Here is a 16,185-nt window from a genome sequence, read left to right on the forward strand (position 1 = left end):
CCGCAACCACATGGTGGCTCACAACCATCTATAATGGGATCTGGCGCCCTCTTCTGGGCCACAGATACACATGCAAGCAGAATACTGTATACATAATAAAATCTTTAAAAAAACAAAGAAAACAACCAAAAAAAAAAAAAATGAGAGCAGGGGTGGAATCAGAACACTCCCACTGCAGTTCACAGCTCTAACCAGCACACCGCGCCACCTCACTCTAAGGCTGCCAGCCAGCCATGTCTTTGATGGTTGTGAAGGACTCATAACTTTACTGCTTTTAGGTGATTCTCTTCTGCATGCTTACAGATACGATTCTGCACCTCAGTGCCCTTGATACTCCCGTGAGCAAGACCAGCGTGCTATTATTATCTTCACTTTATGGATGAGAAAAATGATGCTCGTTAAAGTCAAAGAACCTGCTCAAAGTCAAACCGCCAGTAGTCAGTGGCAGAGCCAAAGGTGGTTTTAAAGTGTTCTTTCTAGTGCATTGTAAAACTCACCTTATTTCTAGTTTTTGTTTGTTTCTTGTCTTTTCTCATTTTGGTTTTTCAAGACAGAGTTTCTCTGTATAGCAATGGCTGTCCTGGAACTAGCTCTGTAGACCAGGTTGGCCTCGAATTCACAGAGATTTCCCTGCCTCTGCCTCCTGAGTGCTGGGATTAAAGGAATGTGCCATCATTACCCTTTTTTGTATTGTTTTGTTTGTTTGCTTTTTGAGAAGGGGTTTCATTTCACTATGCAGTCCTGGCTGGCCTGACATTCACTATGTAAGACCAGGCTAGCTTTGAACTCACAGAAACCCTCCAGAGTACTGGGATTAAAGGTGTGAACCACCACGCCCCGCTCTATTTAGGATTTTAACTCAGGGTCAAGACGCAGGTGAGAGTACATAAGCACATGCAAGCCGAGCTCAGCCAGAGGGCAGTGCCAGCAGCTTGTTCCCAGATGCCAACTTGCGGCTAGAGCGAAGGCTCTGTCTCCGGACCTTTGAACACTCTCAGGCGAATAAGAGAGAACGCTGGAGGAATCAGGAGACTATCTAGAAAACTACATCTCCCAGAAGCCTCCTGTCCGGGTTGTTCGATCGGGGATGTATTTCCGGTAAAATAGGTTTCTGATAGTCTGCAAACTTCAAGCGGCTGGGCCTGTTTCCGGTAGTCTTGGCGGAGGCCGCTGCTCAGATAGTGTGGTATCGGTGGTGGAGTTTGCTGAGCATTTTCTAGACCCCAGTAGGCATGGCGGCGGCATTTCGCAAGGCAGCTAAGTCTCGGCAGCGGGAACATCGAGAAAGAAGCCAGGTAGGCCCGCGCAGGCCCCGTGCGTCCCAGCTAGCACATCTGCCTCCCGTAAATACCCGACACACGGGGCCTGCCCCCAGCGTGCCTCGTCGGGGAGACCTGGGGACCCGGTTAGGGGGATTGTCACTCCCTAGGGTAGGAGGTTCCGTGGGTATTGAGTGAGGCGAGGCGTGTCAGCGTCCTTTCCCGGTGACCGCAGTAGTCGGCGCCCCACATCCGACTCGTGCTGGAGTTGTGACCGAGGATAGGTGTTCCTAAAGTGGGCCCAACTTTTGGCGTGGGATTTGTGACTTTTGTAGAGCTGTCACGTGCCTCACCCTGAAATCGTGGTACTTTCCTTCTCCCTTCTGGAGGGTGACTTGACCATTTCCAGACTCTGTGGGGATCTGATAGCCCAGATCTGTAATCGCAGCTACTCGGGAGGCCAAGAAGGATCACAAAGTCAGGGCCTGCCTGAACAACTTAGACCTGTCTCAAAATAAAACTCTAAAAGCATTCTGGACGTACACCGCGGTGGTGAACTGCGCGCCTAGCAAGATTTAGTCCTCGGTAGGAAGAAAGGAGGGAGGTTACGAGATGTTAGTTAGAATAAGTAATTGTGGCGTTTCTAAGGAGAATGTGTCGGTGTGGGGATATGTGCTAGAAATAAAGATGTATCCAGACTTATATCATCCTCTTTATTATTCTCAGAAATCACAGAACTAGTTCCAGTCTTTAACGGCTGGAGAGAGGGCTTAGCCATTAAGAACACTTGACTGCTGTATCAGAGTTCAAATCCCAGCACCCACATCATGGACTCACAAGTACCTATACCTCCAACTCCAGAAAATTCTTCACTCCCTTCTGGCTTGCACAGGCTCTGCTCTTACTGAGTCATACACATAGACACACACAGTTATGCATCTTTTTTTTTAAAACTATTATTTATTTGTTTATTTTTGGTGTTTCGAGGCAGGGTTTCTCTGTAACACTGACTGTCCTGGGACTCACTCTCTAGACCAGGCTGGCCTTGAACTCACAGAGATCCACCTGCCTCTGCTGAGTGCCAGGATTAAAGGCGTGTGCCAACCACTGCCAGCTTTTATTTTTTATTTTATTTTTTTTTTTAGATTTATTTTATTTATTATGTATACAGTGCTCTGTCTGCATGCTTTCCTGCAATCAGAAGAGGGCACCGGATTTCATTACAGATGGTTGGGTGTCAGTATGTGGTTGCTGGGAATTGAACTCAGGATCTCCGGAGGAACAGTCAATGCTTTTAACCTCTGAGCCATTTCTCCAACCCCTGTTTTTTATTTTTAATCAAAAAGTTAGCTTATGTGTGTACATGTGTGTCTGTGGATGGGTGTGTGCACTTGACTGCATATGCCTGTGGGAACTCGCCCTGGAGCTGGGGTTGCAGGTAGTCGTAACACGCCTGATGTGGGTGCTGGGAGATGAACTTGGATCTTCTGGAAGAGAATAATGTGTTTTTAACTGTTAAACTATCTCTTTAACCCTCAAATAAATATTTCTTCTTCTTCTTCTTCTTCTTCTTCTTCTTCTTCTTCTTCTTCTTCTTCTTCTTCTTCTTCTTCTTCTTCTCCTCCTCCTCCTCCTCCTCCTCCTCCTCCTCCTCCTCCTCCTCCTCCTCCTTCTCCTCCTCCTCCTTCTCCTTCCTTTTTTGGTAAGAGGATCAAGAATTTAGGATAATCCACCAAGTTTTAGGACACTGTGGGCTACATGAGACAGTATCTCAACAAAACAAAATGGCTCAGTGCTAGCTGCACAAGCCACATGACCTGAGTAAGCTCCTCAGAGCTCATAGAAAAGTGGAGGAAAGAGTGGACTGTTCTCAACTCTTTATTTTGAGAATATAGCTTAATCACAGCATTTCCCCTTCCCTTTCTGCCCTCCAATCCCTCCCATATACTAAGGCTCGCTCTTTTAACTTCTTGGCCTCTCTTTGGAGAATGGATTCCTAAGGAGTGGCATGTATACCCGCATACACAGTTATCATGTATACACACAAAATTAAACCGCAGTAACAACAAACAGAACCCCCATATAAACAACCCACAAGGCCTTTGGAGATACCAGTGGTACAGAGGCTGAAGAAAGGGAAAGGCTATTACCTCTGAAACCGTGCAACTGACTGATGCTGTTGAATATCGGCCCCTCTCTCTGGCTCTCTTTTTAATAATTTAAAAGTCCGTTTGTAGTTGTTCTCAGCCAAAAGGATGAGAAGGGATAGTTCTGAGTCTTTTTTTCCAAGACAGGGTTTCTCTGTGTAGCTTGCCTGTCCTGGAACTCACTCTGTAGACTCACAGAGATCCATCTGCCTTTGCCTCCCTAGTGCTGGGATTAAAAGTGTGTGCCACCACTGCCTGGTGTTCTGAGTCTTCTTAAGCACACATTCTTTCTGCTTAGTAGCATTTATTTTGGTATATGCCTAGTGGAAGCAGTATCATACATGTATTGAAAAGTTAACCTTACATGTATTTTATTTAACTGTGTGTGTATTGGGGCCACAGCTTTGTGGCGGTCAGAGGACAACTTGTGGGAGTTGCCTCCATGTTTAAACTGACGTGACCGCAGATGCCTTTACCCGCGGGTAGTGTATTTTAACATCTTGTTTGCGAGACTCTAGACAGACTTATCGAAAACTGGTAGTGGCCCGAACTTGGTGAAGTGTAAACACATGACTCTCAGCCGTTCCACTCAGAGCAGCTGTTGGGAAGCGGGTTATTATTTCCTCATATTTCCTTGAGGAAATGAGGCTCAGATGAGTCAAGATTTACCCAGAGAGGGACAGCTAGAGCTGTCATATGGCAAAGGTGGAAATCACATCAGGTGTTTAAGAATACAGAGGTGGAGCTGGGGAGAGGGGTCGTCCTTTAAGAGCACTGGCTGCTCTTCTAGAGGACCCGGGTTCAATTTCTAACATCCACATGGCAGCTTACAACTGTCTATAACTCCAGTTCCAGGGGATCTGGCACTCTCATAGAGACATACATGCCGGCAACACACCAGTGCACATAAAAATAAATCTTGGTAAAAAAAAGAAATAAAACTAAAAAAATATATAGAGGCAACTTTATAAGAGGTGGCACATTAAAAATACCAGATGTGGGCCTGGAGAGCTGACTCAGTGGTTAAGAGCACTTGTTGCTGTTTGAGAGGACTCAGGTTCAGTTCCTAGCACCGATATGTCAGCTCACATCCATCTGTAACTCCAGTTCCAGGGGTTTGAGGCTCTCTTTTGGCCTCCTTGGGCACCAGGCACAGTAGTGGTGCACAACATATGTGAAAGTAAAGCAGTCATACAGAGCTGGTCAGTGATGGCGCGCTCCTTTAATCCCAGAACTTGCGAGGCAGAGACAGGTGGACCTCTGTGGGTTCGAGGCCAGCTTGGTTTACAGAGTGAGTTCTAGGACAGGCTTCAAAGCTACACAGAGAAACCCTGTCTCAAAAAACAACAACAAAATTTAAAATGCCAAGTGTGCAACATGTGTGGAAATGGTAGAGGTATAGAACATTGTTTGCTTTTGAAGGCAAAGCTACTAAATGTGTGTGATTTTTTTTTTTTTTTGAGATAAAGAGCTCCCTATTTAGCCTAGACTTACCTCAAATTCAATTTGTGATCCTTCTGCCTTAGCCTTGTTGATGTTGGGATTACAGTACATCCTGCCTAAAATGGTCATTTTGAGCATCCTAGAAATAGCTGTGCATGCTGTAAAAGGAGTATCTCCTAATCCCACAGTGTCCTCAGGAGCTAGATGCTCTTTTGTCTTACAAATTAAGAGACTGATGCTTAAAGAGATTAAATTTCACATCTAAAGTCACACTCGCAAATAGTTGACTTGGATTAATATAGAAGAAAGGGATTTCTAGGCGATGCCTGAATCACTTGTGATTTGGGTTCCTTGTGTTTTCCTTTGTCCTGGCCCTGTGTGATGCTGTGGAAGCTCTCGATGATTGATGTGGAGGAGGAAATGTGTAACTGCTCCACATGTAGTGTCTGTTTCCTCTGTAACACACGTGTACATTCACACATGATTTCAAGACTGCTACCTCATTGCTGCTCCCTGCCAGTCTCCCTTTGCAGTATTAGAAATAAAAGCTGTCATGGGTGCTGGAAGATGACTCAGCGGTTAAGAGCACTTACTGCTCTTGCAGAGGACTCACATGGTAGCTTACAGCCATCTATAACTTCAGTTTCAGGGAACTTGATGCTTTTATCTGACCTCTGAGGGCACCAGGCATGCATGTGGTGCACATGTGTATGTGCAGGCAAAACACCCATACACATAAAACAAATGTAACTGAGTCGTTGACAGATGTGAGCTGCCATGTGGGTGCTGGTAATTGAGCCTAGATCCTTTGGAAGAACAGCCAGTGCCCTTAGCCACTGAGCCATCTCTCCAGGCCCATTTTTGACTAAATATCTCTCTTTCTTTTTCTGTTCAGACAGGGTTTCTCTATGTAGCTCTGACTGTCTTGTAACTGGCTCTATAGACCATGCTGGCTTCAAATGCAGAGAACCGCCTGCCTCTGCCTCCCAAATGCGGGATAAAAGATGTGTGCCACCACTGCGCATAACAATAATTACAAAAAAAATTAGGAAATTCTGTTTTGAGACAGTGTTTCACAGCCTTGGCTGGCCTAGAACTCTGTGTAGTCCAGGCTGGCCTTGAACTCACAGAGACCTTGCTGCCCCTTGTCTGCTGAGTACTCGGAGGGCTTGTGCCACCACACAGGTTAATTTTTTTTTTAATTACAGTTACTAATGGTTTGTATGGGTATGAGTGTATGAGTGTTGAGCAGTCATGCTGGGTAGTTGTTATGGAGGTCAGAGGATAGTGTGAGGGAGGTCAGTTCTCTCCTTCCATGTGTGGGCCCTCAGGGATCAAACTTAGGTGAGGTGGCAGACATCTCCCTTCTGACCCGGCTTGCCATCCTTGTTACTTTCCTCATTGGGTTATTTTGTCCCTTGAAAGATTAAGAGATGACAAAGGTGGCTGTAAGAATACCGTCCAAGTTATTATCCCAGGTTCAGCAGAGACTTATATATGCAGCCCAGAAGTCAAGGTTATTCAGAGGACTGGGATAGCGGTGCAAATCTATTATCCTGGCCCTCGACAGGCTGAGGTCAGGAGGCTCACAAGTCCTGCCTGAAGTAACATAGTGGGTTCCAGGCCAACCTGGGCTGTGGAATGGGACCCTATCTCAAAAAAGGCAGGTGTGGGGTGGGGTGGGGGTGGAGTCGAGCACAAAGCTGGATATGGGGGGAACATCCTCATCATCATAGCTTTTGGGAGGCTGATGCAGGAGGTCATGAGTTTGAAGTCAACTAGAGCTGTATGATAACCTGCTTCCAAACCCAAAGCCAAACAAACATTCTTCAGAGCAGAAAGAGTATAGTGGGCTCTGAAATAGCATAGACTGGCTGCAGAAGGTAGGGGTTCTGCATTCCTAGAGAGTAAATAGCTCCTGTATATGTAGCTAGGGATGACCTTGGACTTCTGATCAGCCTGTCTGATCTTTCTTTGTACAAGGATTACAGTTGTGTGCCATAATGCCAGGTTTATGTGGCTCTGTAGATTGAACCTAGGGATTTTTGTGTGCTAGGCAAACAATCCATCAGCTGAGGTACATCCCCAGCCTTGGTTCTACATTCCTGAATGCATTCTCTAAATGTCATTCCCCTTCTGGAATATGTTTTACTTTTTTTGTAATGGTCATAAAGATGAAATAGGACTATGTAACAAGCATAGCATATTGCTTTGGGACAGAGTCGGTACATAATTGTGAGCTGTTAAGATGATGTAGGTAGAGTTCGGGGGTGTAACTCAGTAGGTAGAGGTTCTGGGTTTTGATCCCCAGCACCTAATAAAAGCCTGGTATGGTGACATACACTTCTAATTCCAGCACTCTGCAGGTGGAGACAGGAGGATCAGAAGTTAAGTAGGCCAAAGAATTAAGCTCTCCTCCATAGCAAAAAGTCAAAAAAGCATCTAACATAGACACACATAATTTACACAGGATCTCACGTAGCTTAGACTGGCCTTGAACTCCTGATCCCTTTGTTTCCCATTTTTCAAGTTGGTATTATAAACATGAACCAGTTTAACCTGACAGTAAGCACTCAGAGTAATGGTAGAAGGCTATAAAGAAGACAGAGTCACGCCGGGCGGTAGTGGCGCACGCCTTTAATCCCAGCACTTGGGAGGCAGAGGCAGGCGGATCTCTGTGAGTTCGAGACCAGCCTGGTCTACAAGAGCTAGTTCTAGGACAGGCTCCAAAGCTACAGAGAAACCCTATCTCGAGCCCCCCACCCCCCAAAAAAAAGACAGAGTCATGGAACACTGCACGTTGTAGAAGTGAATGTCAGAGAGAATACTTTCCCATTTTACTTGGTTTTGCCTCTGCTGCTCTCTGTTTTGTTTCTGGTCTTACTATGTAGCCTTTGCAATCCTCCTGCCTCAGGCTTCCAAGTGTCAGAATTGCAGGCAAGTACCATTTACCCAGCCTTACTGTTCCTATTTTATAGTTAGGAAATGACAGCTCAGAGAAGTTAAGTGATTTATTTGCCCAAGGTCAGAGATTGTTACGAGGTAAAGCTTGGATTGAACCTGAGTCCGAAAACTCTAAATTTAGCGCCCTTAAGCACAGTTGCCTCCTGTTGCTGTGTTTTCCCTTCATAGTATTTTATAAGCCCTTGGATTAACCTGGTAGTAATTTTAGTACAGCTGGCAACTGCTTGCTTAGTGCCGAGTCATTGTTGCCTCTCTCTGTCCTTAATAGGCCAAGAAACCTACTATGGCGGTGCTTGTGACCTGTCTGGCTCCCGGACGAGCCTTCTCATCCCTGGGCAGGGCCTAGTAACGGGGAGGAGGGAGGAACAGGGTAGTGGGCTGGCTCCAAGGACACATTTACTGAGTACTACAGAGTCCTGTTCCTGTCAGGTGTTATGTTGCTCTCAGCTTGTGTTTGCCAAGAGAACTAAGTGCGTCCTTTTCCTTTTGTCTTCTAGCCTGGCTTTCGAAAACGTCTGGGTCTGCTGGAGAAGAAGAAGGATTACAAACTTCGTGCAAAGTGAGTCCAGTATTTCTGGTAGAGGTGCTGCCAAAAAAATCTTACAGCATTGGCATACTACTGCTAAAGTGTCCATGTATCCATCGGGGAAGTAATTTCCTGTTGTCGATAAAATAGCCAAAGCTCTGGCAGCCTGTTAGGTATTTTCCTGTGACCCCGCCCCCAGCCTTCTCTTTGCTCAGACAGAGCGGTACTTAAGCAGTTGCCCCCGTCATTTTTTTTTTTTCATTAGGCCTGTCCAGGTGGTTTTCTCATAGTGGCGTTGCTTTGTCTCCACCTTGGTGTTTGAACTAAATGCTGAATCTTTTGCTCCCTTTTCTTGAAATGAAAGATACAGTCTAAAAATTCTACTTGCTGAGTCTCTTACGTCATTATTTGTGGTGTGGAATGAGATGTGAAAGACGGATCCATGAGCCTGAGAGTGGGTGATGATGAACTATGAAAACATTTTATAAAACAATTATGTCCATTCTTTTCTTTAGCACTTCATTTGCAAAATGCTTGTAATTGCTTATTAGCATACAAGTCAGCTGAGGTTCTTTACTCCTGGTGTGGGGGTGGTGGTGATTAAATGAATTTCTCTAGGTCCCAGATTTCAATTAATTAATTTATTTTTTAAAGTTTATTTATTTATTATGTACAGTGTTCAGCCTCCATGCCTGCAGGCCAGAAGAGGGCACCAGATCTCATTACAGATGGTTGTGAGCCACCATGTAGGTGCTGGGAATTGAACTCAAGACCTCTGGAAGAGTAGTCAGTGCTCTTAACCTCTGAGCCATCTCTCCAGCCCTCCAGATTTTAATTTTTTAAAAATTTATATATTTTATTTTTGGAGATAATGTCTCACTATATATCCCTGGCTGGCCCGCTGGCCCGAAACTCACTTTGGAGACCAGGCTGACTTCAAATTTACAGAGATTCCCCCCTCTCTCTGCCTCCTGATATGTGCCTGTGGAGGCCAGAAGAGGGCATCAGATCCTCTTGGAACTGGAGTTATAGACACTTGTTAGCTGCCATGTCTGTTCTGGGAATTGGACCTGGGACCTCTGGAAAAGCAGTCAATTTTCTTCCTTCCTTCCTTCTTTCCTTCCTTCCTCCCTAATTTTGTGTGTGTGTGTGTGTGTGTGTGTGTGTGTGTGTGTGACAATCTCCTCGGGTAGTCTAGGCTGGCCTCAAACTCAAGGTCTCCTACTTCACCTTCTCGAGTGCTGGGATTATAGTTGTACATATCATGCCTGACTGGGGCCAGAGCTGCTTGTGGTTGTTGTTGTTTTGAGGTAGGGTCTTTCTATGTAGCCACGACTATCCTGGAATTTACTATGTAGACCAGGATGCCTGGAGCACAGAGATCTGCCTGCCTCTTCCAGTGCTGGGAGTAAAGGCATGTTACACCATGCTGGCCATATTAGAACTTTGAAACTAATTGTAAGAATTGAGTGTTGAGGGCTGGAGAGATGGCTCAGAGGTTAAGAGCACTGCTGCTCTTCCAAAGGACCTGGGTTCAATTCCCAGCACCCACATGGCAGCTCACAACGGTCTGTAACTCTTAACCACTGAGCCATCTCTCCAGCCCTGCTTTGGGTTTCTTTAATATATTTTTTTTGTGTGTGATTTTCATTGGTTTGTTTGCTTTGAGGGAGTTTGTTTGTTTGTTTTTTTAAGACAAGTTCTCACTTTAAGTCAAATTGATTTCAAATTTGTGATTCTTCTGCTTCAGCCTCCTAAGTGTTGACGTAGCAGATGTGCCTCTAGGTTATGAATTTATTTATTTATTTATTTATTTATTTATTTTGGTTTTGGTTTTTCGAGACAGGGTTTCTCTGTGGTTTTGGAGCCTGTCCTGGAACTAGCTCTTGTAGACCAGGCTGGTCTCGAACTCACAGAGATCCACCTGCCTCTGCCTCCCAAGTGCTGGGATTAAAGGCGTGCGCCACCACCGCCCGGCATGAATTTTTTTAATTTATTTACTTTTATTTCATTTTTAAAAATTTATTTACTTTTATTTCATTTGTATTTTGCCTGCGTGTAGGCCTGTGTGAGGGTGTCAGATCTTGGCATTAGAGACTGTTGCTAGCTGCCATGAGGGTGCTGAGAACTGACCCTGGGTCCTCTGGAAGAGCAGTCAGTGCTCTTAGCCGCTGAGCCATCTGTCCAGATCCCCCCCCCCAAACCAGGTTATGAACTTTTAAATTCATGTAGTTCATCTGTGTGGATAGTTTTTCTTCTGCAGTGAAACTTTCCTGACTTGTTTTTTCAGTGACTATCATAAAAAGCAAGACTTCCTCAGAGCTCTCCGGAAGAAGGCTCTGGAAAAGAATCCAGATGAATTCTACTATAAAATGACTCGGGATAAGCTCCAGGTAGGTGCAGAACAGAGCCCTAAGTGTTGGGAAATAATGGGGAATGAGGCAGCACGAGGAAGCGTCCTTGTGACTCTTTTCCATTTGGACCAGGTGTTCCTGGTGAGAGGTCCAAGTCAGACTGTCCTTTTCTTGGTCAGCATGCTCCTACCTTTGTAACATCTTGGTTTTTTTTCCCTCCTCTATTTGTTTTGATTTTGTTATTATAAATGGAGCCCAGTACCTCTGCATGCTAGACAAAGTGCTGTACCCCTGAGGTACACCCAGCCTCTTGTTTGAAGGGTGAGTGGAGGCATGTCTGCTCAAGGTGGGTGTCAGTGGCCTGAGTTCTTAGTGTGCATGCTTGTCTTTGCTTTATACATGGATTATGCAAGCAGCTTACTAATGATAGTACTCTGCTATACACTGTATCTGTTAAACTTCAATTTTAGGACGGAGTTCATGTCATCAAGAAGACCAAGGAAGAAGTGACACCGGAGCAGCTAAAGCTGATGAGAACTCAGGACATCAAATATATAGAGATGAAAAGGGTCGCAGAAGCCAAGGTGACCTTCACGTCTTTGTTCTGATGGATTTTTGTTGGTTAATTAAGAAATGACATAGCAGATTGTAGTTGTGTATACCTCTAGTCCCAGCACCTGGGAGGTAGCAGCTCTAAGAATTAAGGCCCAGGGCTAGAGAGATGGCTCAGAAGTTAAGAGCGCTGGCTGCTCTTCTAGACGTCTTGAGTTCAATTCCCAGCACCCACATGGTGGCTCACAAAAACCGTCTGTAATGAGATCTGGTGCCCTCTTCTGGCCTGCAGTGACACATGCAGGCAGAACACTGTATACATACTAAATAAATAAATCTTTAAAAAAAATTGAGGCCCTGGTTTAAACAACAACAAAGGAAACAATTGGGTAATGTCAAGTTATCAGCTGGTAGTCTACAGTGAGTTTGGTGTGATGATTTAGAAGTATAACCAGCATGGTGAAATAGAGTTCAGGTTTGAGAATGAGAGATGTAGGCTAAATTCTGACTCTGTCAGTTTCTAACCCCATGGTTATGGACCAGTTAGCTTGAGAATGCTTATTTCTGTCATATGTTTTAAACATTGAGTTTTGTGGAATGTCTTGTATAGTGCTTGATAGATAAATTTAAGTGCTTTCATTTAAAAGACTAAAACCTGCCTTGCAGTGGTAGCACACACCTTTAATCCCAGCACTTGGGAGTCAGAGGCAGATGGATCTCTTGAGTTCGAGGCCAGCCTGGTCTACAGAGTGCATTCCAGGACAGCCAGGGGTACACAGAGAAACTCTGTCTTGGAAAAAAAAAAAGAATGAAACCATTGAGAACAAAGTACAAAGTATAATTATAGACATGTGTGATGATGCCACAGTGAAAGCCAGTACCTAAAAATATCAAAAAGAATGAAATGAATTTTTTCCTGCTTGACAGTGGTGATGGGAAGTGTCTCAGTTCTTGAAAGTTTATTTCTGAGACTCCGGAAGAACCCACTTTAACCATATTCCTTACTCTAGAAAATCGAAAGACTGAAATCAGAGCTCCACCTGCTGGATTTCCAGGGGAAGCAACAGAACAAGCACGTGTTCTTTTTTGACACCAAAAAGGAAGGTATGAAATGTTGAAGGTGTCTGCCATGCCACTGTGTTGTATGGTGTTAGCGACAACCTGAGCCTTAAAGATTGCCTTGAATTTCAGTTGAACGGTTTGATATTGCAACTCACTTGCAAACGGCCCCAGAACTGGTAGACAGGGTCTTCAATAGACCCAGGATAGAGACCTTGCAGAAGGAGAAAGTGAAAGGCCTCACCCCTCAGACTCGACTCAAGGTATGCATCTCTTTTGCACTCAGGTGGGAGTTGGGGAGTTTGGTTTTTTTTTTTTCTTTTGCCACTGTATTTTTTATAATTATTCATGGGAAACTTCAAAAACTGTCTAGATAAAGTAGAAAGATTATTTGGTGATGGGGTGGAAGTGGATTTTTTTTTGTTTTGGAGGTCGTGTTCCATAGTGGTCAGGAGCTTAGATTTTGGGTTTGAATCCCAACTCTGATCTGGTCCTTTGTGTTTTTAGCGTGTGCATCCTTCGCTGATGCGTAGGAATGCAGAGCAAGGAGGAGACACTGAAGATTAGGGTGTGGCGTGCAGTGTTTTCATATTGCTCGTTTGTAACCAAGATTTTTGTATTGACTTTTCCTTATGGTGCTTTCTGTCACATGACTGGGTTGTGGAGATGACAGGCTTTTTCTCAGAGCCTTCTGGAGTTGAACTCTCACTTCTGACTGATTCATTTAAAAAAAAATGCTGTCAATGTGTTTCAAGCAGACAGCTGTTCTGTTTTGATTTGAATCATTTACACCGCATCAGTTTTGCTTCCAATGTTTAATTTCACAGCAGTTTCCTCTAGCTCAGAGGCAGCTAAACTTGCTTTAGTAATATAAATACCCCTAATTAGTTTGACTATATTGGGTAATCCCATAAATTTGACAGTCTGTGCAATAAAGTGAAAACAAAAGCTGTCTGAAACCACTGCTGTGAGACTCTGCTCGAGCTGGCAAGTTGTTGGTCTGAGGCCCCTTTACGTTCACAACACCGCCAGCCGAGAAGCTAGCCGAGGGGTTCTTGTGATGACCTTGTTTGTTGGTTAGTTGTGTTTTCAGTCAGCCGGGTCACTGACACTTCTCGGGTAGTAGTATTGTATTGTAGTCCTCTCCGAGGGCAGCGTCAGACCCTAAAGGAAGGTCTGCCATCAGAGCGGCTACAAACACAGGAGGGCTCGGGACTACCGTTTTTGCCCAGCATTGTTTCACTTGATTGCTTGTTTAAAGCATAATTATTTTTATCAGGAGGCTGCTGCCAGTGAGTATATTGCAAGTCTGCAACTTGGAAATAATAAACAAAATCTGTGAATGGCTTGAAGTCTGTGAACATCCATCCCCCACACAGAAATTGTGTACATATATGTATGTACAGGTAGTTCAAAACAGTAAAATCTGAAATCCTTTAAAATTTTTGCAAAGTTTTGAGTGCTGATGTGACACTATAAGTGGGAAATTGCACACCTGATTTTATATGATAGGCCACAGTCAAAATGCAAGCATGCTAAAAATACTGTGTAAAATTATCTTCAGGCTGTGTATATATAAGGAATATATGAAAAATAATGAATCACTTATTTAGACTTGGGTTTTATTCCTAAACTATCTCATGTACATGCAAATATTCCAAACACCCCAAATATGAAATCCAGACACTCTGTTCCAAGCATTAGGGATGAGTGAGACTCAGTCTTTGTGCTATCTCAAAGAAGAAGCCAAAGTTGTTAGTTTCTTAGATGCTTTAAGTCCTCAGAAATGTAAGGACTGCAGTAGTTCTGAGGAGTCATTAGCCGGTGAGTTGTCTTCTCAGGTCTCAGTGCTGAAAATTCTCCTTTGCTCTGTGAGACAGATGGAGAGGCTCCAGCCCCAGCACATGGCCCATCATGGCCCTTCTGTTGCTCTGTTCACTTCTGCAGGCTTCCAGTTCTGGGCGTCTGCTGCCCTCAGCTCCGGTAACTGAGACCACTTAGTGGACCTCTGGGAACACTCTTGGAGGTGGGGGCTCCTCAGGACAGTCCTGACTACCCGTTAGGCAAACCATCTACGCTTGGGCCAGTTACTTTTTTCCTCTGGGTCTCGTTCTACATTTGCTAAGTGACAGGTTTTGATAGGGCAGTTTCCACACATACTTTCAGTCATAGTGTGTACTGGCTTTAAAGTAGGCATCTTAATGGTGGGCATTTTGAGTTGAGTCTGGAATAAAAAGGGGACTGGTGAAACCACTGATGTAGTTGGACTCAAGAACTCCTTCGTCTTGTTGTTTTATTTAAATGTATGTTTATTTTGTAGAGGATAGCTAAAGAAAGACAAAGGCAGTATAATTGCTTGACGCAGCGAATTGACCGGGAGAAGAAGCTGTTCGTGGTCGCACAGAAAATTCAAACCCGCAAAGATCTTATGGTGAGGAGAGATATAGCCTTGAGTCTTCTCCCTCTCTCTCTCTCTCTCTCTCTCTCTCCCTCTCCCTCCCTTCCTCCCTCCCTCCCCCCCTCCCTCTTTCTTTCTCTCTCTCTCTCTCTCTCTCTCTCTCTCTCTTTCTTTCTTTCTTTCTTTTCTTTCTTATAAAGGTCTTAACTGAGACTGGATCTCGGCTGTGTGTAAATCAACAACAGTGAAATGTCTGCTCCTTTGGGGCAGTGGTCTGAGCCAGTGTCTACTGCTCTGACACTGTAGAAAGGTTCCTTGATTAAGAAGGTAATAAGAGTTGTTAGTCAGTGCCCTGAGCAGCAGAGGGTGGGATCAGGTAGCGTGTGGACTCTACAGCTTATGAGCAGCTCCCGTAACATTTAAACAGGTTAACAAACAGTGCATGCCACTCACGGGTGTTTAAAAATAGACAGCATTGTGCAGTGAAGTAGCAGAGCCAAGGAATTTAAGAAGCTCTTTCGTATTATCATTCCTCTAAATGTCAGATTCTTCAGCCTTGCAGATCATTTAGGTTGGCCTTTCTCAGCTAGGGTTCTGAGAGAGAATTAAATTTATAATTTAAACAAAATAATTACTCGAGCTGCTCTCGCCTCAGTTTTCCCAAGACTGTCGACAACTGGTGCATTCTGTGTGCTCCAGGATACAGTGGCTCCTGCAGCGGGTGGCCCCGGCTCTTCTGAATTGGAAGAGGGCTCTGTGGGACTTGCCCTTAGCTAGCCTACTTACTGTGCTGCTTCAGGAGACCCTGTTTATGTTTACTGGTCACCTTTTACCCTTACAGGATAAAAATAAGAAGGTGAAGGTGAAGAAAGAAACAGTGAACTCCCCGGCTATTTACAGATTCCAGACTCGCCGAAAACGTTGATATGTTAAAAATAAGTCTCATCATTCTGCATTGAAAAGAACTTTTTTCCCCTTTTGCAATATTTCAGAATTTCACTAGTTCAGATGCCTTGATTTTCTTTTTTGTAGTAATCATGACTTATTGTTAACCTGTTATTTGATATCTGTGAGAACATTAAAGCCCCTTCCCCAATATCATTGTTTCTGAATTACTATTATTTGGTTTTTCGAGACAGGGTTTCTCTGTGTAGCTTTGGACTGTCTTGGAACTCACTCTGTAAACCAGGCTGGCCTTGAACTCACAAAGATCCTCCTGCTTCTGCTTCCCAAGTGCTGGGGTTAAAGGTATATGCCACCACTGCCCGGCTTTGTTTCTATATTATGAATTCATTCTCTTACATATAGTACTTATTTTTCCTTATAAAAGTTACTTAAAGCCGGGCGGTGGTGGCGCATGCCTTTAATCCCAGCACTCGGGAGGCAGAGGCAGGCGAATCTCTGTGAGTTCGAGGCCAGCCTTGTCTATAAGAGCTAGTTCCAGGACAGGCTCCAAAACCACAGAGAAACCCTGTCTCGAAAA

General features: G+C 44.4%; 1 protein-coding gene across 1 annotated transcript; it reads left to right on the forward strand.

Annotated features, from left to right (window-relative positions):
- Positions 1–1,110: 1,110 nt before the first annotated feature.
- On the forward strand, positions 1,111–15,798 carry Utp11 (UTP11 small subunit processome component). The gene is made up of 8 exons (XM_057784293.1): positions 1,111–1,295; positions 8,311–8,372; positions 10,630–10,732; positions 11,164–11,277; positions 12,256–12,349; positions 12,437–12,567; positions 14,625–14,735; positions 15,544–15,798. Exons 1-8 carry the CDS (start codon positions 1,233–1,235, stop codon positions 15,625–15,627), a joined length of 762 nt encoding a protein of 253 aa, XP_057640276.1. The 5' UTR covers positions 1,111–1,232; the 3' UTR covers positions 15,628–15,798.
- The last annotated feature ends 387 nt before the right edge of the window (positions 15,799–16,185 follow it).

Source organism: Chionomys nivalis, chromosome 11 (genome assembly GCF_950005125.1).
Source record: "Chionomys nivalis chromosome 11, mChiNiv1.1, whole genome shotgun sequence".
In the NCBI taxonomy this organism is placed as follows: domain Eukaryota; kingdom Metazoa; phylum Chordata; class Mammalia; order Rodentia; family Cricetidae; genus Chionomys; species Chionomys nivalis.